Raw genomic sequence first — 23,008 nt, 5'->3', positions numbered from 1 at the left:
TGGCTGCTTTGTGTGTGTGCACGTGCGCACATGCAGTGCTCTGCATTTGACCCCTAAAATTTAGTTTAAGTAGTTTTGCAAACACCACCCCTACTCCTACATCCTCCCCCAACACAGCATCTCACATTTCTCATTCACTGAAGGCATTTTGTCTTCTTTGGAAGTGGCAACTAGGCATATGGAAAGTTTAGCAGGGACTGGATAAGAAATAAATTCTATTCAGTTGTTGGGTTTTTTTAAATAGCACAAAGTTTCCCTCAGAACCCACCCCCTCAAAAAAATCAAATCCAAGACATATAAGAGTTAAGGACTGCCAATTCCATCTGCTTAGGAATTCTGGGAACTGTTATAGCCCACTGTGTGAACACATACATTGGCAGCACACATTCTATGAAATTGTTTTCAAATAAAGGGGGAGGTGTTTTGCATTTTTTTTTTAAGTTCAGTACACTCTAGGCACTACAATAATATAAATAAATAATAAAAATCAGCAACGCTATATTATAGACTAATGACAATCATTTCCTAAATTTCATTTTTCAAAATGTCACTGCATAAATCCAAATGGGGTCTGCAAAAAGACTTGTTGCTATATTTGCAAACTTTAAAAGGATATTGTCCACTTTTTAAAAATCAGTGTCTGAATTTTTTTTTAACCTAAACGTTAACTGTAACAATCCTAAGATTACACTTATTGAAAAATTAGAGAAAAATAGTTCTGTTTGTTCAATTTATTTCATTAATTTCACAGAACTTTGTACATTATCTCACAGTTTCCCCCATACAGTCAGCCAGCTTCCCTGGTTTGTGTGGGTCTCAATGTGGCTGAAAAATAACAAAATTAGGAACAGAAGGGGACAGGTGCAATAGCCAAAACAACTATTTTTTTAAGTTGACTAGATTTCAAGAGAACAGTGCTCCTTTAAAAGCAAGTAAGGGTTGTGTTTTATTTTGTTGGGAGGTGGGGAGTGGATATCTAATTTCAAAGGAAAATTAAAGCTGAATCTCCATATTCTAACTTTTACCCAGGAACAACAGTTTGCTTGGTTTTTTTTTTGTTTGTTTTTTTTAAAAGAGTCAAGAGCTTACACTTTTGAAAATACGGTAAAACCTCAGAGTTATAAGCGGACCAGGTGAAGGAAAGAGTAAGCACAAATACAGATATACGGTTAAAGTGTTGATAACTCATGATTTTACTATAGGTCTTGTAATAATGCCCAGTTTCTGGAGATGTGAATATAAGCAAATCTCAGTTTTATTTAAAAACAAGTTTCTAGTCCTCATGGTTGCAGAGAAAAGCATGAAAATTTGATCCCAGTGTACTGTAAAGACTCAAAAACCAAAAGGCAGACAAAAAAATCCAAAACATGTTTTTAAACTTCTAATTTTGTGGGGTCTGACTCATGATTATTGAATGTTTGTCACTGGCAATATCACTGTTATGCAGATACTCAGGCATGTATACATATATCATGATCATTTTAAGTGTTTATTTTCTTAGTGAAAACACAAAGATGTATGTTGTATTATTGGGGGAGGTTTTTGTTCATGCTCTAAAAAAAACTTCAGCTACTTGGTAGCAGTGGAGGAGGGGACAGTCTAATAAAGCCAGAAACTACAATATTGTCAGACATAGGCCAAACTTGTGTGCCTAAAGTTAGTCACCTAAATAAGCGGTATTATTTTCAGAAATGTTAAGCACTTGTCACTCCCACTGAAATCAATGGAAGATACTGAAGCTCAGTGCCTTTGGGGAAAAAATATCCAGTCACTTAAGTAAGTATCTAAATACAGACTTGGGTACTTAGTTTGAAGTATCCAAAGTTTGGATGTTTTTCCCTTAATCACTAGCGAAATCTGTGAGTCAAAATCCTTTGACAAGATCTAAAAATAATTTAAAAATCAATATAATATTCATGCATACTATATGATTTCCCAGTAAATTTTCAGAGTATGCATATATCAAGAGAGCCATAGTTAGCTATGCATTATCAATATGTTGAATGTGATAAAGTTAGTTTAAAAAAATGCAGTTTTTATCTGAATCGCAATTCACAAAATTAAGTAAGTGTTACACTGTTCAATGTGTAATCACAGACTTTTCCCCCATACTGCCATAAAAACAAGGAAATCAATGCAAAAAGTTAATCTTATTTGTAGTTTAAAAAAAAAGTCAGAAAATTCAAAAATAAAGTTCCCAGAGTAACTGTTACTTAACCACACTGTATACATACATTAAGGCAGAAATGTAGTATAATTCAGGATCTTATCCCACAAGGAGATGAAAATCTTCAATTCGCACTGACTTCGCAAGGTTGGGCTAATTAACTCTACAAAATATTATACATGTGCTTAAGAAGACCAAATTATAGTTGTTGTAGGAAGCAAAATTTAATTTTTGACAACTGTTTAAATTCTTCACTGTAACAATTTATCAGAGATTTCTGTATCAATTATGGTTTACATTAATATACGCATTCAAAACAGTAAAGTATTTTCTCTACTCCATAACTGCTGCCTCCAACAGAGGCACTGTCACTCTGGTGCAATCTTGCAAGATACTGAGTAACACCAGTGAATACTGAAAACAAAGAGAGTTGACAGCACTCACATTTCACAAGAAGCACTTAGCATTTTGCAGTTATCAAGCCTTTGCTCTGGGCACAGCACCCAGCAAACTTTCTTGCAATACCACACTGATTCCTGTTAAATACCTCATTACATAACTGTACCACCTTGGGACATTACTCTTTCCCCACTCCATTCACAGCAAACCTTTCTTCCTCCACTTTTGTTCAGACTGTGCTCTGATCGTTTACTGTCATCACCTCTATCACTGCCCTTCCACTGAATGGAATCAATAATCCAGTAATGATTTATATCTTATAACAGCATGTAAACCCAAAGCAGACTGAGGCATGCCACTATTATTTTAAATATATGATTTTTTTAAGCCACGCTTTAAATCATTTCAACATACTACAATGTGAAGGTGGATAAGCACTGCCAGAACACCACATAGAATCCCCTAAAGTCAACCGCAGGTTCAGGTAATCGTGACCTCATTTTTACAACATAAATGCATAATTTCCGTACTGGTCTTTGATGACAGGACCACAGACTTGAAAAGAGGAAACAATTACAGTCATTAGAATTTCACCCAAGCATGAGATTTAATCTCGGGGCATGGACTTGCCAATGGCTGTGGGGGTCTCAATGGAGACAAAATTGCTCTGTAGGAGAAAAACCCCACCAATGATGACATTAGTCAGCAAGAGAGATTGGGCTTTGTCTTCTGTCCAGCGTAACAGCAAAGTACAAGGAATATATTTTCCTGCCCCCTCTTCTTAATCACAAAAAAATACAATAATTTTGTTTCTTTCTTTGCAAAGCAACTTTTACATACTTTGGAAACTTTCTTTCCAGTGCGATAATGGTGACTGCAGTAGCAGGAAAGGAAAGGGGTGGGGGGGCTTTTTATAACAAAAGTAGACTTTAAGAATGAATACGTATCTGGGACAAAAAGTCATTTCTCCCCGACCATCCAGCTGAATTTAAATTGGACGGTTTTATTAAAAACATCAATCTTTTACACTTCCCTAGCTTTTTTCATCTCAAAAGTTCTCAAAGCACTTTTCAAATTTTATACATGCAGGAATCACTTCACTATTGAAATATGGCCACATGGTACACAACACAGCGCTGGGAGAAGGAGAAACTTTAAGCAAACAAATCAAGGAAAACGCCTGCTCTTATGAAAAAAGTGCCACAAGATCCACACAGAGCAGACACAATCTCAACTTTTATTTCTTGATTGCCAAACATGTGCTGGGTACTGCAAAACACAACATGAAGGCTGAAAAGCATACTATCTAAGAAAAAGAAGTCTGGATGTGCCAGGAAGTCCATAGGAAAGAATAACTAGGACTTCAGGGATGGGTGAAGTGTCAAGATTCACTTTTTCCACAATGCCAAGAAGTGGATAAAAAGACAAAAAAAATTCAAGTTTTGTAGAAAAACAAAAAACACACCTCAACAAACAGTTAGCTGATGGAAACTCATCTCTTTCAGAAAAATTTGATGGGAAGTTGACCCTACTAGGATTCAAATGAAATTATTTCAAATCTGATGCTTATACCCCTGAGGAACCCCTCTCCCCAAATACAAAAGCATGCTCAACAGCACAGTTTTTAAAAACTTTCCTCTTTCATCTATTCCTTTTCCTTCACTATTCACCTACTTTTCTTGTGTTGTCACATTCACACATATATAGGAGTTTGTCTGGTCACAGCCACCCTGATGCTGGTAATGCTGATAATTATAATCTAATGCAGAACTAGTCAGGTTGGTTTTGAAACAGAGATCATAATTCAAATTGGGAGCTGACACTAATCATTTGATGTTCACTTGACGAGATTAGATAGGCTGTGCAAGAACATTTTGGTAGAAGTACTGATAAGAAGATGGGGAATAAGAATTATTGGTATTTACTCTGCCTGCAATGCTTATGGAAGCAAACTGTTTAAAGAGAGCACTTCAAAATGGCTATTTAATCTGAATTTTATAGAAAGCACTGAAAACATTTTCTAACAGAATGCACACTATCTTTGTCATCATATCTATCCTATGGGTTGTTCAAATCTTTCTTTGCAGGAATTCTCACTTAGTTTTGCTCCATTATGAGCTGTGACCCACAGTACATAATGCATTCAAGAATCCAGCTGGAAATTACCACTGAAGAACATCTGTCCTTGCTCTTCAGCTTGCCAGGCCTGCCTCAGGGATCCAAGATAGAAAACAACTAGCTGCCACACACAAAAACAACTTTTTATTCTATTTATGGGCTTTAACTCCAATGGAAATTTGGGAGTTTGGGTTTGTTTTCTTTATTAGATGACATTTTTGGAAGACATGTTGCACATTTTATTTAAAACTATGCTCTCTTATTTTACCATCCGTGATCTTGTTTAAAAAATAAGCACTTCTAACAAAGGATACCATGAGCAGACATGATTATTTGTAAGGTTAAAATAAAACCACCACCACACAGGAGGAAAGGAGAAACACACTCAGGAAAGTAGGCCCATGCCTTCTCCAAGTGAAACTAGTCACACTTGTATATAAAATCCCAACTTGTTTTCTAATAAAAGTACTGTACCATATAGACTATAACTATATCTAGCAGCTTCTAATTGAGGGCGGTCTCCAAACCAAGCTACAGGATGTCTGTGCATGAATACATAAGAAACTTGCTAATACAATGACGACTGGGAGACTATTGTGAATTACTAAATTGTACCGTTTAATAAATGAACACATTCACCACCACCAAAAATGCAACATTGAAAAATGTATTTTGTTAATTTGTTTTGATAACTGCAATTTTAATTATTAAAATATTTTATATTGTAAATAAAATGTACTAGATTTTAAGAAAGTAACAAGCTCTTAACAACATAAGACATCACTATATTGTTGTTTATCTTAACAGCACCTAATAGATAAAAATCTTGATCACTACCCCAAACTGCCTACAAACTAATTTCAGACGAGCAGCAAAAAGGGGCAGGGGTGACAGATTATGTAGTTATTCAGTGAATGCTAGTACACAGCATGATGGAACAAAGAAATTTTGTTTTTTAACTCCACAGAATGAATGAACAAGTAGCGACTTAGTTGGCAAGTCTACAGTGCTTGGTTATTAAATGTTTCCTGAGAAGTTTTGTATTTTTGTGGCAAATAGCAAAGTGTGGTTTTGCTGTACATCAGCAAGTATGTACACACACAAAAAACAGCTCGATTAGTAGTAGCACATCTGACATGTAAACCAGAGAAAGTAATTTAATAAAACCACTCGTTTAGAATTTACATTTAAGATGTACATTAAATCATAACAGCAACCACAACTTCAAAATCAAGATGTGCAGTATATTGAGATTAATTGTGCAATGCTCATTTTATATATATATAAAAAATCATATTTCTGATACTGTTCCAACTCTACCCAGAAAAGCATGTGATTACACAGTATAACTCCAAAGATCAAGAGTTGCTGGTCTTATCCTTCGTCATATCCATAAACCCATAAAAAAATAAGGAAAAATCTTCTGGATTTACTCTCTACTATTATTTCCAAGTTAAAGCACAGAGTTTAGGATTTTGTTGGATCTGTAGCTCCTCGTAGGAAAACCATAAACTCCAAGTCTATAAACTGGCAGCAACAGACTTCAGACCATAAGACCAGCATGCACAAAAAACTGGTCAGATAGTCAAACCAAAGTATTTTATATACATACATTAAAATGAAAATGAAACTAATGCACAACAAAAATTTTATGTTCGAACACTGAAATTATGATACAAATGAAAACACCAGGCAAATTCCATGTCAAGGCCACTGCTCTATTTTTAAAATCTCCCAGTATACCTGTGTAACAGAGAGGCCTCATGATTATCCCAACCCTCACGTTGCATTTCCTAGGCAACGCAGGAGGAGTTTGGAATGGACTTAGGAGTAACAACATGCAATTTCCTTGCTTTTGCTTATTTGTTATATGACCTTAAGGTAAAAAAGCAGGTGTGCGCGTGTTAATACCCAGTACCAGGGTTTCCACATCTTTAATTCATTTATAAGTCAAGTCAGATAGTATTTACATAAACATAAAAAACCCACACACAACATTTGACCCTTTTGGGGGGGGAGTTGGGGGGGGAAGAATCCTCACAATCACATTGCTTTTAATTGAAAAGCAGTTGTTTTGCCTCAGTTATAGATGCTACTTAGCCTCTGCCATGTAACGTACAAGACAACAGACCAAACTGCTTACTGTTTAAGAAGTACAAAAACTATCAAGGTCATAGGTTTCAGAGTAGCAGCCGTGTTAGTCTGTATTCGCAAAAAGAAAAGGAGTACTTGTGGCACCTTAGAGACTAACAAATTTTTTCCCTGTTTGCTGTAGAGGATGTTGATCAGTCTCTAAGGTGCCACAGTACTCCTTTTCTTTTTATCAAGGTCATAGACATCAAAATGTCTACAAAGACATGTAAAGAAGAATGAATCATTGGAGGGAGGGAGGGGGGAGAAGAGTTAGGCTATGTTTGAGTTCTGAGTGACTATGGACCTATGCATTATCTCATTTTAAAATTGGGGTCACTACATTTGGGCTGACCCTATACATTTATCATAAAGATCCTGCATTGCAAGCAAACACTGCCCTCTTGTGCACTATAATGTCCATTAGAGAAGGCTGCATTTTGTTTCTTTTTAAAAGCAAGCAACTGTTTTATACAAGCAATCTCCTTTACCTCTTCTTTATACATTCATATCTGTACTCAAAAACCAAACAAACCATACACTTTGTTTCATTTAAAAATTCAGTAAAGTTACTCCTCCAAGTTGTCATACAAATGTTAGGCACTAGAAGAATACTGTAAAATTATTTTTTTTAAATCTAAATTTTAGTTTTGAGAGAGAAGGGATTTAGTTTAAAAAATAAAGTTGAAATTGTTTATCAGACAGTTTTTGGAGTGCAACTATATTGCACATGTAAGCCATTTATACGCATGCTGGATATAAGAACCTTAATTTGCGTTTCAGAAAACACTTAGAGTGCTAGCAACTAAGAGAAATGTTTGAACCCTTTCAGACTAGTAGAATATTTCAAAAGTGCCAACCACTATATAGCTTCAGAAAATAAACTACCTTTCCCTCACTCAGAGTCCTTACATTTTTATTCTCCATTTTATGCTTTCACACCACCCAGTAGACTCATTACAACCACCACCTTCAACTCAAGCTGGTGTCCAAGGGTCCTCCCAGAGCTTACCGCACTGCTTGTTTAACTGACCAGAATGGTTGCTATTGAGCAATGAAAGGCACTCTTTTCAACAAGGAAGAACACGCTGCTCCCGTAGCATTCCTAACCTCTACAAGTCCAAGGAGCAAAATGCCTATGTTCAAATTTAGGTCTCTCACGTGGCTTGGGAAGAACTCTGCCATTAGGCTACTGGAGTAACACCCTCTGGCATATGTGCAAATGTAATCAGAAATACTCATTTAAACAAGAGAAAGCTTTTAGGCAGCTACACAGAACTACTTTCCCTGTTCACTAACTGGACTTTTATGTATCAGTATTCAAACATCCAACCTCATTATAACAGTCAGTGGAGAGTTACAATTAAGTACTGCTCCTCAATAGGCCGGGGTAAAAAATATTGTGGATGGATTGCAGCATATGCAAGTAGATTTATGACAACCTGCTCAGTAACTATAACAACTTATTACATGGACATTTGTACTATTATTAAAAAAAAAAAAAGCTAAAAACAATATTGAGTATGTATTCTTAAAAGGAACATCTTTCCCTCCCAAGCAAGCTGTAGTTCCCCTGATGGGGGTAGCAGATCCCCCCTATTTTCCCTCCTAAAATACTCTCACTGAAGGCCAATTGTTCCAGCTTCTATCATCTTGAGGAAGTACAACTGGATGGCTCTTTCAGGGTGCGTCAGTGCCACACCTTACTCTGCCAAAGAGCAGTCGGCTAAAGTGGATGCTGTAGAGCAGCAAAGGCTCGCCTTCCTTTCTTTGTCTTCATCCCCATAGGGACTGAGCATCTTTTGCTATCTTTGCAGCCCATATGGTCTCTGCTCCCTATGGAGCATGTGTGAGAACAGTAGGACCAGAGATCAAATCTTTGATGATAGCAGTCTTGTAAAATTCTACTTGTCTGCTAATCTGCAGTAAAGCAGGTATCAATTTTATCATCATCAAAGATGGGAAAGTAGATTATGTACTAATAGGTCAGCATATTTTCATTGCAATTTTGCAAGGTTGGTGAACCTTATGTGTGCATAGATATTAATTATATCTTACAACAAACTAATCAAAATAAACATTTTGTAACAACAACAACAAAAGTACTGCTACGTTAATCTTACAAATAATCTCTAGCTGACCAAATTTGAACCTTGGTACCATGCCCATGTTTCCCTTGATCTCCCTAGACTGTTTTCATTGTAGTCATTTGCATCTGCAAGACATGCTTTTGCTATGCTCATTTCCCCCTCCCCAAGCTCTTGTGTGAGTTCAAAAGTCCTGGCCCCTTCAATGTATCAGGTATGAATTAATACCCTTCCTTAAGAGAACACAGCAGCAAAGTGGAAACAGACACTTGCAAGGCAGGCTTTTTTGAAAGGAACTGCTGGGACAAATGGTGACAATGAACCTCTGGTTATGAAGTAAACAGGTCAAAGGTTCAGACAGGCATAAGGATTATGAAACTACAAGTTTGTCAAAATTTCCCCTGCAGGTTTAAACAACCAGGGTCAAGCAGTAACTTTCCAATTAAAACCCTATAAGACTACACTCTCCTTTAAACTTCAGAGGAAAAAAAAAAAACAACAAAATCTATTTTTTAAATGTTCTTTGAGAAGTCATCTCAGTTCATTCAAAATCAAGTAGATAAAGGGCATCTGAAAACTACTTACCTAAAATAAACAATTCACTATCCCTCACTGTATGCATGCAGGGTTAAAGGGGAGTTAGGGTGAGGTAATCATGTTCTTCTATGTTAGTGTGCTGACCCTTTGTAGGGCATGAAATTAACCAACAGCAAGTAAGAAATCTGCTACTGGTTAAACTACATTGCTACGCAAAGTGGTCTTAAAATGAAATATGGGGATTGAATTTCTTCTGGAAGATTAACTTCTATAACCTCTCTGCAGGTTTCCCCTATTGCTGAACTCATTTGAAAAACCATTCAGCACCCTACTAGATGCACAGGCCTTTTAGAGTACAACACACACTCCTTTGAGGAAGATAATGACAGCTTCATGAAAATATATAAAGCTCATTGTCAATACCAAAACAAAACCTCAAAACAAGCAGCACCATCTCACAGACTCACTCACATTGAGTAAAATCCCTCAACAGCCTAAACCTGTGTATTAACCTTTAAAAAAATAAATCACTCCATATCCCACCACCACGTCTGTCAAATGGCATAGCCTCAGTATTGAAAATAAGCATGAGGTGGTCAAGGAGAGAGTGAATTACTCCTGGAATTACCTTCTCACTCCAGTCACAGGGCCCTTTTGCTATATGTAAACCTGGCAAGGAAATAGATGCTGAAATTGTAGAGAAAAACAGACAATGTGTAAAATGGCAGAGAATTGCTCAATTACCTATGGGAGATGGAATTTTAGTCACGTAATTGTAATGAGCTTTTTGCTGTTTGTGATACAAGCTAAAGAATGCACCTCAAGACTAAGTTTTTGAGGGCTTTGATTCTTTGTTTAGTAACCTTCATCTACTGCAAATTACCCTATATGCTTTTCCAGTGCTACATGAATAAAAAAAAAAAGACCATTATCAGGCATCTTTACCACTAAGTGGCCAAACAGCGGTGGTGGTCTTGGTTATATGACAAGCAATCTTCCCACTACAGAAAAAAAAGTGGAACTATACAAATCAGTCCTATTGTAAGCAAAAATGTTCATGTACTGTTTTCAAAAGTAAAGGTTAAGCGGTGGTTGTACAATGACTGAACGCGTAATTGTAGCAGCCATTCTATGCTCAACAACTCAAACGCAGCCTAAGACTTTACTGCTCATAGGGGAGCCCTGACAAGCCTATCATTTGTCTCCTTTCTCTGTCATATATAACTGTGTGTTGTAATGTAGATGTGAAGTTCCACTTTTACCATGACACCCACAAGAAGTATGTCAAAGACATTTTTAAAATATATATTTAAACTGTGCATTTTAATATATACTGAATCCAGTGCAAATGTATTCACAGAGTAATAACATGACCAAATTGCTGTAATTCACCCAACATCCTTAAACTATTGTATTTGTTGCCTCTTAGTAATTTTTTTTTCAGTGCAGAGATTATTTCTTATTTATAATGTGAAGCACCTAGCACACAAGTGGGCACTGGAAGATAAGTTATAACACTTGCAGCTGCACTGTACAGGAGAATAATGAAACTAAGTGAAATCCATGGTATATTCCTCAGCATGCAGTTACTCAGAATGCCTTACCATGTCACTGCTGGTGTCTATGGTCTGAGAACAAACTGATATTGTTGGGGCATAAGCGAAATTAAGAACTAAAAAGTAATATCCACCATTTCATTCCAATCTTGACTATAACCTTCCAGCTAAAACCTTAAGAAAGCATCATGACTGGAATTAACGTTTTCTATTCCTAGCATGTAGGTAAAATATTCTTTGATTTAAAACTTGATATGTTTTGCTCTCAAGGGCAAGCTCTATAAGAAGAAAGATGCAACCACACAGAATGAAATATGACTTCCATCTTCCATTTCTCTTCTTATTTGGTTACTGCTCAAATATTCTGCATTCATTTAAACCAAGGTTTCATCTCCAGTGATGCTTCTTTTATGTTGTCATGAAAAGTATTTGCAAGGTCAACAGTATCCTGCATAACAGGAGGAATAGGCAAGAATACAGGATTCAGCTATGAAAACTCCCTTTCAAATAATTAGCAAGATACAACATGATTTCAAAGGATGGGTTGTTTCAATCATCCCTTTAAAGACGAGCTGCCACCCAGAGAAAACTTTCAAATAGAATATATTAAATAATAAAACAAATAATATTTTGGGCCCACATAACACCTTTCATCCAGGAATCTCTACGTAGTTTACAAACAGTAAGCTTTGCAACCTCCATATGAGATTATTGTCTGTAGAATGGATATAACAATATCTATATCTATTTACCTGTCCCATGTCTGATGTATTTAAAGATATTTTCATTTAAACTGGTCTTTTCTCCTCCTACCTAATCCTACAGTGAGATCAATTTTTAAAGTATATGATGTTTTATAAATCACTCGCACAAAAATACCTTAGTATTTCCAGCTCTCATGATTTTATAACAAGTCTCACAATAGTCCATGTTTTACTTAAAGCATGGAGTCCCACACTTACAAGAGAATCTCAGCTTTAATTTAAAAAAAAATACACTACGCTCCATGGTTGGAGGGAAAAGATTGAACGATTGAACACTAAAGGCAGATAAAAACAAACAAAAATGTATTTTTAAAATCTCAAGATTTGGTGGCCTGATTTCTGAACAGATGAAATTGGCAGTAGTGGTACCTATGGACTGAACCATTTTAAACATGGATTACAAAATACATCAGGTGTTATTTAGGCCCCGATCCACTAGGGTTATGCACAGGTCCACTAGCACAGGTCAGATTACAGAAATTGTAATTGTTATATTTGGCCAATATTGACAGTCAGGATCAAACAATCACAGTTTCTTTTAAAAACCAATAGAAAAGAAACAAATGATAACTCCATGCTATTGATTAATAGGTAAGGGAGTGTGATTTTTAAACATTGCAGAGATTATGAAAACTATTTTTTTCAAGTGCCCTCCTATGTATTCCTCCCAAAGATAACAGTTCCAGAGAAAGTTTGGCTCTCTCAGATCTTAGTAGTTTCACCACAGAGAGCAAAGCCTAAACAAAAGTTTCTACGCAGAGACCTCAACAAGAACTGTCCTGTTCACAAGAACAAACTGAGTTCCCTATAAAGTAAATAATCACTATTTCTGTAAATTATGAGGCACGTTTGCTGTGAAACAAAGCACAACTGTGGGCTAAATGCAGCCAATAGTCGCCCTCCCCCTGTAACTGCAGAGTAACAAAACAGTTGAACTGAACTGAAGAGGGTTTTACTGCTGATGAACTCAAGCAATAAATAATTTCTATTCATCTATCCAGGATGATACACATACAAGTCAGTATTATGGTTGTGTGCATCACTGGCACCATTTGCAAGTAGCACATCTGTCAAAAAAGTGTTTTTCCAGTGGACTATATGAAATTAGTTGGTAGGTTCCCAATCCAGCTCCCAGGAAACAGGTGACCACATCGTAAAACTGCCCCACTAACTGGTTCTCTGTCTGGCAATTTGAAAAGAGACTAAGGACAAAAAAGGCATGAGAAATGTACTAATCTCCCCTCTAAAGAAGCTCCCTATAGATTAGCAATAAGGATCATCAACTGGGTCACCGTGTGATAAGCTAGCACTATGGCTGCTCACGTTGTACCTTATATCCAAAAAATAGTAATCTTCAGGGCTGGCACCTTTCATGAACACTAAAATCACTTTTTAAAAGTGTGTATGTTTGTTTTTAGGGGGTTCCTTTTTTCACATGCTAGCATCACCGTGCCACATAATTGTGTGATTCCTCAGGATAGAATATTTCTTTCCTGTGCCAATTTCTTTTAAAAGCTTTGTGTCTCATAGAGCATCAACTTAAACTGCATAACTAACATCAACTTAAGCTGCATAACATGAAACAAGAGATTAAAAAACACACCAATATTTACAAATATTAAAGGAACAACAACAATATACAAGAAAATATGGAAACAGCTAAACAATACATGAAAAAATAAACCTAATACTAATCTAAACCTCAAAAGAACTTCTCTCCAGCACTTACTGATAAGTGTTTGGGTTTACAATAATCTGGATCTAAAAAAAGAAAAGGAGTACTTGTGGCACCTTAGAGACTAACAAATTTATTTGAGCATAAGCTTTCGTGAGCTACAGCTCACTTCATCGGATGCTGTAGCTCACGAAAGCTTATGCTCAAATAAATTTGTTAGTCTCTAAGGTGCCACAAGTACTCATTTTCTTTTTGCGGATACAGACTAACACGGCTGCTACTCTGAAACCTGGATCTTTGAGCAATTTCAACCACAAACTTCCAAATCAGGTTTTCTTCACTATGCTTTTACGTCATTGAAGTTCTACAATGGTTAGAAGATGCAGTGATCTCAAATTCCTTTACTCCAGAGTTCACACACTGAGCTGAAGTCAAAATCCCCCCAAAAACAATGTGACTTTATTTAAAAATGTGCTGCTGGAATAAGTCAGTCTCCTTTACCTCAAATTTGCTTTCCAGGAAAACATTTTAAAAGAACTGAAATGTACACAGTACTTCTAACACTATAGTCTGACAAATGTTAAGAACATCTCAATCTAGGTAGGAGTTTTGCATCTGAATTTCTAGCAAATGTATATATGAACACTTCAGCAGCAGGATTGCCAACCTCTGACAATTTAAATGGGGGAGAGTTCAAGAAATCAGAGAGAGAAATTGTAACTATGTCCATGAATATTCTCACATCCTCTCCATCAATAAAGAAATGTTTAAAAAACAAACCCATTACTATAAACAAGACTGACTAGTTTACATGCAGTTTTTGTATCAATAAAAATATTTTGGTTAGGGGTGTGAATTTTTACAGAAAGTTATACCAATATGAACCCTGGTGTGGAGTAGTTATATCAGTGTGAGGTTGTCTTTAGCATAGCTTATTCCTTTTCCACTACAGGAATAAGCTCTCTTGACTCCACATAAGGCAGGGCTACACTTTTGCTAGCATAGTGGGTGTAACTTTTCATGATATTGTTATACTGGCAAAAGCCCTAGTATAGAAAGTTATAACAACAAAAACGTAATTTTGTTAGTATAAACCATGTCTCCACGAGAAGGATTTGGCTCCTGTTTAGGTAGTTTTAACCCTTCCCTCCCCTGGCAGGAGGCAACTCCCAGCTCTTCAAACCCTCCCACCGCACACAAGACAAACTTTACTTTTTTACATTTCAAACTCCCCCCACCCGACCCGCTCTCTGCATCCTCGGAAAGGATCCCCACATGTACACAGTGGAGGCGAGACCCCCAGAAACACACACACACACAGGATTCCCTTCTCCCTACAGAGCAGATCCCCTGACATGGGCGGGAGAGAAGCCCCCGCCCCTCCAGAGTCACAATCTCGCTCAGGGGCCTGTCGCGCCCCCCGCTTACCGCCAATGATGGTCCGGATGAGGGAGGCGTGTCCCGGACAGTCCACCAGGGTGAGCTGGAGCTCGCCAGGGCCGGGGCCCAGGTGCGGCGGCAGCGGGGTGCGGAGGCAGGAGAAGCCCAGGTCCAGGGTGATGCCCCGAGCTCGGCTCTGCGGGGCCCGGTCGAAGGCGGCGGTGGACCCGGTCGTGCTGAGCGCCCGGGCCAACGCTGTCTTGCCGCTGTCGATGTGCCCCAAGACCCCCACGTTCACATTCAGCCTCCTGGGGGCGCTGGGCCCCGGGGCAGCGACAGCAGCGGAACCGGCCATGGCCGCCCTGTTCCCTTCGCGCACCGCCGGTCCGTGCCCAATAGCGCCCCCGCGGCAACACGGATTCCGCGGCGACCGTTCCGGGCTATCTCCGCGGCCCGCCCTCTCTGGGGAGAAAGGGAACGTCAAGCACCCGGGCGGTTGTTGGGGTCACCCACATTAGCCATATGACAGGGTCCGGGGCTGGCTCAGGACGTGTCCCGCCGAGAGCAGAGGGAGCGCAGGGTTTGTTCTTTGCTAAAACTGACAGGGGCTGAGCTCTGTCCCAGACTCGCAAAGCCGGGCTGCTGTTCCCCAGAGTTTGCAATCAAAGCCAAACGACTCCCAGAAGAACTCATGGGGAACATTTGCTACGTGCAAAATACATACCCCCTCCATGTAGACACACAGCGTACATTGCACACCATACATAGCTGTATATACACAGATCCACGCAACGCGGACAGCAGCATGAACACATACACACCACACAGTACAAATCTGAAAGGCTGTCAGGAGGGTGCCACAAAAAAACAAAATCAGACTCACGGTTAATGGTGTAAACAACGTACATCTATGATAATAAAAGTAAACTAATTAATTAAATTAAAGGCCCAGGACTCATCCATATTCACTGTATTCATTTGTTTGTACATTAAATCCCCAACATCAACCTTTCATATTTGTCTCTTGGATTATTAGCCCTCCAGGGCAGGAATTGTCTCATGTTTTTACCGCACCAAGCACACTGTGCGGGACTCTTTGGACACTACCATCGTATAAATGCTTTTTAATAACAACAACGTTAACATCCTCTACTCCAGGGGCTGCCCAAATGCTTCAAGCAACTGTTTCTTCTCTGTGTTAGATAGTACCACTACCCTCCCATTCAATTGTTCGTGCTCTATCCTGCAGCGATGACTCGAGTTGCATTCATAAAGTTTGGAGCAAGCTCTATTGTGTTTTATAATGTATACAACTGAACGGGAGGCAAGTCATGCGAGTGCACCTAGACTGGCCAGAGAAACTCATCATTAAGGTACAGAAGGGAAGTTAAGAGTATCAGCTACCAATGCCTCCAGGGAATTATTTATAATAATCCCTTGGCTGCTGAAATTCTTTCATAATTTAAATTTTCTTTCATCATATACCTGTGCTAATTTGTTACTACAAGACTGTTGATGGGTACTGAGCTGCACACATTGGTTTGCTGTCTAAACAAATTTTAAAGAACCTCTCATTGTGATGTATCTAAGAGTCTCAGGCTGATGACATTTAATGCTTTTTTTTTTTTAGAATAAAATATGGATAGATTTGTTTTGAAAAAAAATCCATATTTTGAAAAAAAGCAAGTCAATTTTAGAGCAAATCAGTTTCACCAGACTCCTTTTATTCTGTATTACTCATTTTTGGATTTTTACAAAGGTTCCTAGTGGAAAATAATTTATATAGAATGTATCTTACTTAACTGGTTAGAAACATACCTGTAAGCAGTCAAGAGGAAACAGTGATGAGAAGTTCTCCGTACAGCACTTCACAAGAGAAAATAAACTTCCCGCAGGAAGGAAAAGGGCTGGATAAGCATCCAAAATACAGTATGTCAAAGAAAGAGACAAATGTATCCCTTGTGTAAGTCCGTGACAGAGATACCCCTTGGCAAGAGGTCCTCTGTTTTTATTTGCAAACGTTTCTCACCTCAGCCCTGACAAACGCACTACACCAAACACATACAGAATATTTATTCATAAAGAGTAATGTGTAAGGAACCTACAGAAAGCTCATAACTTGTCAAGACTCAATCATTGCAAGATGTGTATATGGGTAATATTTAAGGAATATTGTATTTATACTGAAAGTGTGCTTTATGGACTTGGAGTAGAAATTAGTCACCAGGACGTAATGTGTCTCGGGGATGACCCATTCGAGCAAGGAGTTGTCACCCCTCCCTAGTCAGCGGTGAGGTAATGTGAGGTTCTATTGTCTACCCTTGCCATAACCCAGAACGGTCAATGGAAAACCATCAAAGAATTGCAAACACTCACAATGCTTGGAGGTGAAAAGAAACATTATAGAAGGCAGGAGAGCACTCTGGCTATGAATAAAGACAAAAGATTGTTTCAGTATAATAGAGTGTAGAGAAAGGTATTCTGTACCATTCACTGAGAAAACCCATTAGGGAGCAAGGAGCTTTCATGAATGTGTGGATCCTCATTCTTGTGAAATCAATCAGCTGTTCAACAAACTGAATTTGGGGAGAAAGTCTATCTTAGTATATAGGAAAGGCAACTTGATAAGTGTGGACCCACATTCGTGTTTTATAAGCAGTTGTTTCCACCACTTCCTCCCATGTTTAGTTAAATCTTTATTTTCCTTTTTGTTTTATTAGAAGTGCTCACAAATGCTGTGTGGTTTATGGGAGCAATGGTTTAAGGAAAAACTGGGGTACACTGCACCGTTGGGTGCAGAGGATCTGGAACCTCTGTGAACAGCCAGCGTCAGGGGATGAATATCACAGGAGAAAGAGAGTTGAGGATTGGGATGCACCTATTATTAACCTGCAAGGCCAAGTTAGGGCTTGCACAGCCCACAGGAGAGTACCTGAATGGCTGAACAGTGGTGGTGTTAGGGATCTGACATCCAGCTACCACACAAAAAACTCCCTCTCACTGGAGAAAAGAGATAACAAGCTGACTCACAGCAATGGATATCCTGAGAACTGTCAAAAAGTCCTTTGGCTTCAATGAAGTTACAGAAGGCATATTGGTACCAGTATGTTTAACATAATAAAAGATCCGCAAAGTATTTCCAAATGACAATGTATCTGAATCATGTAATGACTGAAAATGAGAAGTATGTTAATGTTTTGAAATGATGGAAGATGGCAACAAATTGAATAAATCAGTCAACTTTAGGACTATATGTCAAAGACATCTCATCTCACAAGTTTCTAAGTAAACTGGCCTTACGTGATATACTATTACCTGTGTGTTACGGGATATTTCCAATATTCTGCACATTTTTTCCAAGAGAAGCAATATCAGTTACATTTAAACTACCTTATGCAATAATACACATTGTTAATAATAATACTTAGCAGTTAATAGTGCTTTATATGTTCAAAGTGATGTAAAACATTAACAGCATTATGCCCATATTACAAATGGGAAAACTGAGGAAAATATGTGAAGTGACTTGCCCAAGGTCATATATGGCAAGACTGAGATTTGAATTTAGAATTTTGACTCACAACTGTATGCTTATTCTTCCAGAGCACATTGCCTCATATTTTTAATATTATATATTTCCTTTCATCCAAAGATCTTATGATGCTTTACAAAATTATGTAAAAATCAGCTCTATTTTATGGGCACAAAGAATTTAAGTGACTTGCCAAGGTCACACAATGATTCAGTGGCAGAGTCAGGAACAGAAGACAGTCCCAGTCCCCTGCTCGATTTATGAGAGACCATCGCCTCCCTAGAGAAAATAAACAAATAATCTCACACAGGCCAGTAAAGGCAGTTAGCCTGGTTATTCAGTATACTCAAAGGAATTGCCCTTGCTCCCATTGCCATCAATGGGAGTTTTGACAAGGGAGCTGGATTAGGCATATGGCACATTTCTAACCAAGTGCCCAAGCGTTGAATTGTTTTATGTCAAATCATCATTCTTCAAAGCTCACAGACACTTTACTACCCTGAACTCCTCAACCAATCAATACATACATTCATACACACACACACACAATTAACTGCAAATGTACATCTATCCCCATAAGGATACAAGAAAAATGCCTATATAATTCACACAGATATATTACTAGATCACATTACACACCATTCATATTATAAATATACTGTATACTTCATATTAGTATTAATGATAAGACTTCTGTGGATTTACAATTTTATTTGGATTACTATGCAAGAAACATGCGTTTCTGTTTCATCTTCAACTTTTATTATCTTAAAGGTGACCTGCAAAGGAATAAAACATGGATTTGTGCTCCCTTTTGCTTCCTTGAGATGTATAACTAAGGCTTGAAACTTTTGTTTGTTTGTTAGGGGAGGCAGTGTTTTCTTCCATTTGTTTTTACATAAGAAATTTAAGTTGTCAGGATATTATGCTACAATGCTCAGAGTTATGCTAGATGCCTCATAGTACTTATACATTGCATGAGGTCCCTGCCTCAACAGTTTGCAGAATTGGGGCCTTCGACCATAAAGTGCCTCAAAGAGGTAGGTCCCTTTGCAGGATGAAGGTCTAAAATAAAACCTATTTTTCCTAGAAAACTATTATATTTATGATGTCACAGATACCAAGGATGTGAAACCTGGTGAATTAAGAAGGGAATGATTTTTATTCAGATTATTTTTAAAAATATCTTTTTTTTCCCCCTTTTGGTTTTACTACCTCAAATCCCTTAGAAAGTTAGAAGAAAAGATACCTTTGTTTAAAGATTCAACAGCCTCCTTTGATGAAAGGTTGAGGAAACTCCCAATCCAATTCTCTCCAAAAGAGACCTCTAACAATATGGTAAACAAGACTTCTTTATATTCCTGATGTTTCGTTAGAAAATAAACTTCCAGCCTTCTCTATACAATATAAAGAAACAAATGATGGCATAAACGCATTTTTGCTCCCCTGAATATAATATCCCCTTTTCTATGCTGAATTCTTGCTTCAGAAGTGTTCACTTTGTTTGCTAAAGTTTTCCAAAACTCATGGGAGAGAAGGTAGGAAGTCAGACTTTTGGGAAGGGCTAAATGTGTAAAGGTCATTCTCTTCTCTCACACGCATACACATACACACACACATTCTTTCTCTCCAAAAATAATACACTATTTGACAGTTTCCTGATTTGGCATATCCCACTGAAATTTGAAAACTTATGTGAAACTAGGCCATGTCCTGTAACCTCAAACATTTAGTCTAAGAAAACAGCTCTGAAGTCTCCAGCTCCCACCTCAGGTATCACATGACGTCTGTACAGAAGAGGAGACTTATAGGAGGGCTGGGGGTGGAGGGCAAAAGAGAAACTGAAGTGAAATGAGTTTGTTAAACCTGGGGAATAACAATTCAGACTATGTGAACGGAAGGTATTATTTTTCTGGTTAAATGATTAGTGAAATATTGGATTATGCTCAAAGCGTTTATAATGTGAGAGGGACAGCAAGGTCTCAAAACCGTCTCAAATACCACTGATATAGAGGAAAGAGATGAATGACTCATGCTTAACATCTAGAGTGAATTTAACCTCCTCCACTTTCTCCTAAAATAAATGCCTTGGCCAGCCAAGGTCAAGAAAATCGTGTTAAGTTCAATATTTCTCATGCTGATGTATCATAACAACACATGCTCATTCACATCAGACATCAATTACAACAGATCCCCTAAGCTGTTTAAGTTCAGCCTCAAGACTTTACTCTAATACCACTTTTACTCTGCCCTTTCTGGGGAACATACAATTAATCCTGTGTGGTCTGACGAGCTGTGATTCTTTGGCTGGGTTTTCCCCCCATATAATTTGTCTCCATTTTAAAAAGAACAAATACAGTGCAATACTCAAAACAAAGAGAACACAAAATTAAATAAAACAGGCCAATCCCTTCTCATCTTGTGGATGAGAGTAATCCTGTTGAAGTTATAGGTCTATTCAGATCACTAAGAGGTGGAAGAGTTAGCTATACCAAGTAAAAAATTGTGGTGGTCACTTGACCTAAATTTTGCTGCATATGGCAAAAACCAATATGACTTTAATTTAATTAATGTACTCTCTACAGGTAGTCATTGAAATTCAATCCTCAGCAGGGGATGGAGTTTTATCCACTGAACAGAGCAGGGCATAGCAACCAATACTCCTGTGTTCTATTCTCAGATCTGCCATTGACTCACTGTATTGCCTTAGACCAGTGGTTCCCAAACTTTAACAGCCCATGAACCCCTTTCATTAAATTGTGCAATCTCATGAACCCCCTCCTAAAAATGAATATTTCCAGGGATTTACATTTAAATTTCCTCCGCACGCCATGGGGCTCCTGCTGCTGGACCCAATAGACCGCCCCGGTCAACTGAGCTCAGGCTGCAGGTCCCATTGCCCACCGGGGCTCAGGCTGCCAGCCCGCACTGCCCGGCTCTGCTCTCCTTGGGGCTCGGGCTGCCAGCCCCGCGCGGAGCGCTGGGGTTCAAGCTGCCAGCACCCCGCTGACAGGAGCAGGGTTCAGGCTGCCAGCCCCAACTGCCTGGCCCCACTCTCCCTGGCGTTCGGATTGCCAGCCCTGCAACCGGGTCCCACCTGCTGCCTCCAATGCCCGGGGTCCTCTGGCCACCATTAGTGAAATTCTTCTGGCGAACCCCCTGTAACATTCTGCAAACCCCCAGGGGTTTGCAAACCCCAGTTTGGGAACCACTGCCTTAAGCAAACAATTTAACCTCTCTGTGTGTCCATATACAAAAGAGAGATAATAATGTCTATCTCACAGGGATCATTATGTATTGTTTAAAAAGCTTCTCAAGATCCTACAGAAGTAGAATATTGATATCCACCCTCTGGCTCCATATTAAAAGATTAATGTTGATTTTCCCCAAAAAATGTTTGCTCACTACCACAGAGAAATAAATAAGTGATTGTCAGGTGTGATACAATAGATTACTCAACTATCCCCTGCAGTTTCAGAAGGGATGTCAGGTTTTATATGTTGATTGGGCAGATTTTAGTACAAGCTAAAAATTGATATATGGTTCACTCACTGGTTCTTTCTGGTTTCTCCATTGATAAGATTTTACCCGTAGCCTTGACTTCCTGTTAGTTATGTCATTGTCTTTAAAACTCTTAGAGAACCTGATGATTGTTTAGCCAGAACTGCAAGATGCTTGAAACAGGACTATACCAGCTAATAACATTTTACTCCTAGGGGAATTCTGCGCCACTGTGCCTGTGCAGAATTTATGTCCCCCCGCAGATTTCCTTGCTTCCCCGCAGAAAAATGATTTTCTGAGGGGGAAGCAAGGGTAAGCCATAAGAGTGGCCATCCGACCCTCCCGAGCAGTATGTTTTGGGTGCCCAGGGCAGTTGGCAGAAAGGTAAATCACTGTGGGGCAGGAACGGGGAAGACCCGGCTGGTGGCTCCTACCCTGCGCCAGGCTCAGCTGCTAGTCTGGTTGGGCTGGGGAGGACAGGACTGCCTCTTCCCCTGCATAGCATCTAGGGCTGGGTCAGACCCACCTCCAGATTTCTCCCCAGCCCACTGAGACCCAACCTGCTGCACCTGGATCTCCAACCTCACTAAGCCCCATTCCCCTAGCATCTGGACCCCCACACTGAACCCCCAATACTCAGTCCCTCATGCAGAGCTCTGTCCCTCCCCACATCCAGATCCTCCCCCCAACTAAGCTCCAATCACCTTCACCTGGACCCCCCTGCATTACTTGTAAAAGTGGAAGGAAAACCTGAACTGGAGATATCCCTTTATTTACCAGGTAATGTCCCTGCCCATCATTATTCTATTTAAAATATTACACATTTCTCTAGTGTTTGGTAGTTTAAATACACAGAACACCAAAGTAGTTTAATATTATAAAATTTTCCTATTTTTCTAGTATTTTAAATGTAGTTTAAATAGTCACCAAATACTCAAAAACTGCTACAATAAATAGTAGCAAACTAAAACAGGATAGTTACATTTTAGGACCCTGCATAGGAATGTAAAGTTCTTTTGCTGAGTCATCCTACATAAAGATGCAGGGTAGTTATTGTACAGTTAGAGTGACAGGTGCATCTTGTTAGGTACAGCCAGAATACAAAACAAAACATGTATAGAATATAGCTCTGCACAGCAAAGAAGTGAGGTAGAGGAAATTC

At 38.7% G+C, this 23,008-nt stretch overlaps 1 protein-coding gene across 1 annotated transcript in view; it reads right to left on the bottom strand.

Annotated features, from left to right (window-relative positions):
* Positions 1-15,304, bottom strand: part of EEFSEC (eukaryotic elongation factor, selenocysteine-tRNA specific) — a 177,028-nt gene extending 161,724 nt beyond the window's left edge. The window contains exon 1 of the mRNA XM_038410954.2: positions 14,862-15,304. Within this exon, the coding sequence (XP_038266882.1) occupies positions 14,862-15,168 (307 nt within the window). The 5' untranslated portion in view covers positions 15,169-15,304. The remainder of the gene's footprint in view (positions 1-14,861) is intronic.
* Positions 15,305-23,008: the final 7,704 nt, after the last annotated feature.

Source organism: Dermochelys coriacea, chromosome 7 (assembly GCF_009764565.3).
Source record: "Dermochelys coriacea isolate rDerCor1 chromosome 7, rDerCor1.pri.v4, whole genome shotgun sequence".
Lineage (NCBI taxonomy): Eukaryota > Metazoa > Chordata > Testudines > Dermochelyidae > Dermochelys > Dermochelys coriacea.
This window is presented reverse-complemented; position numbering and strand designations above follow the sequence as displayed.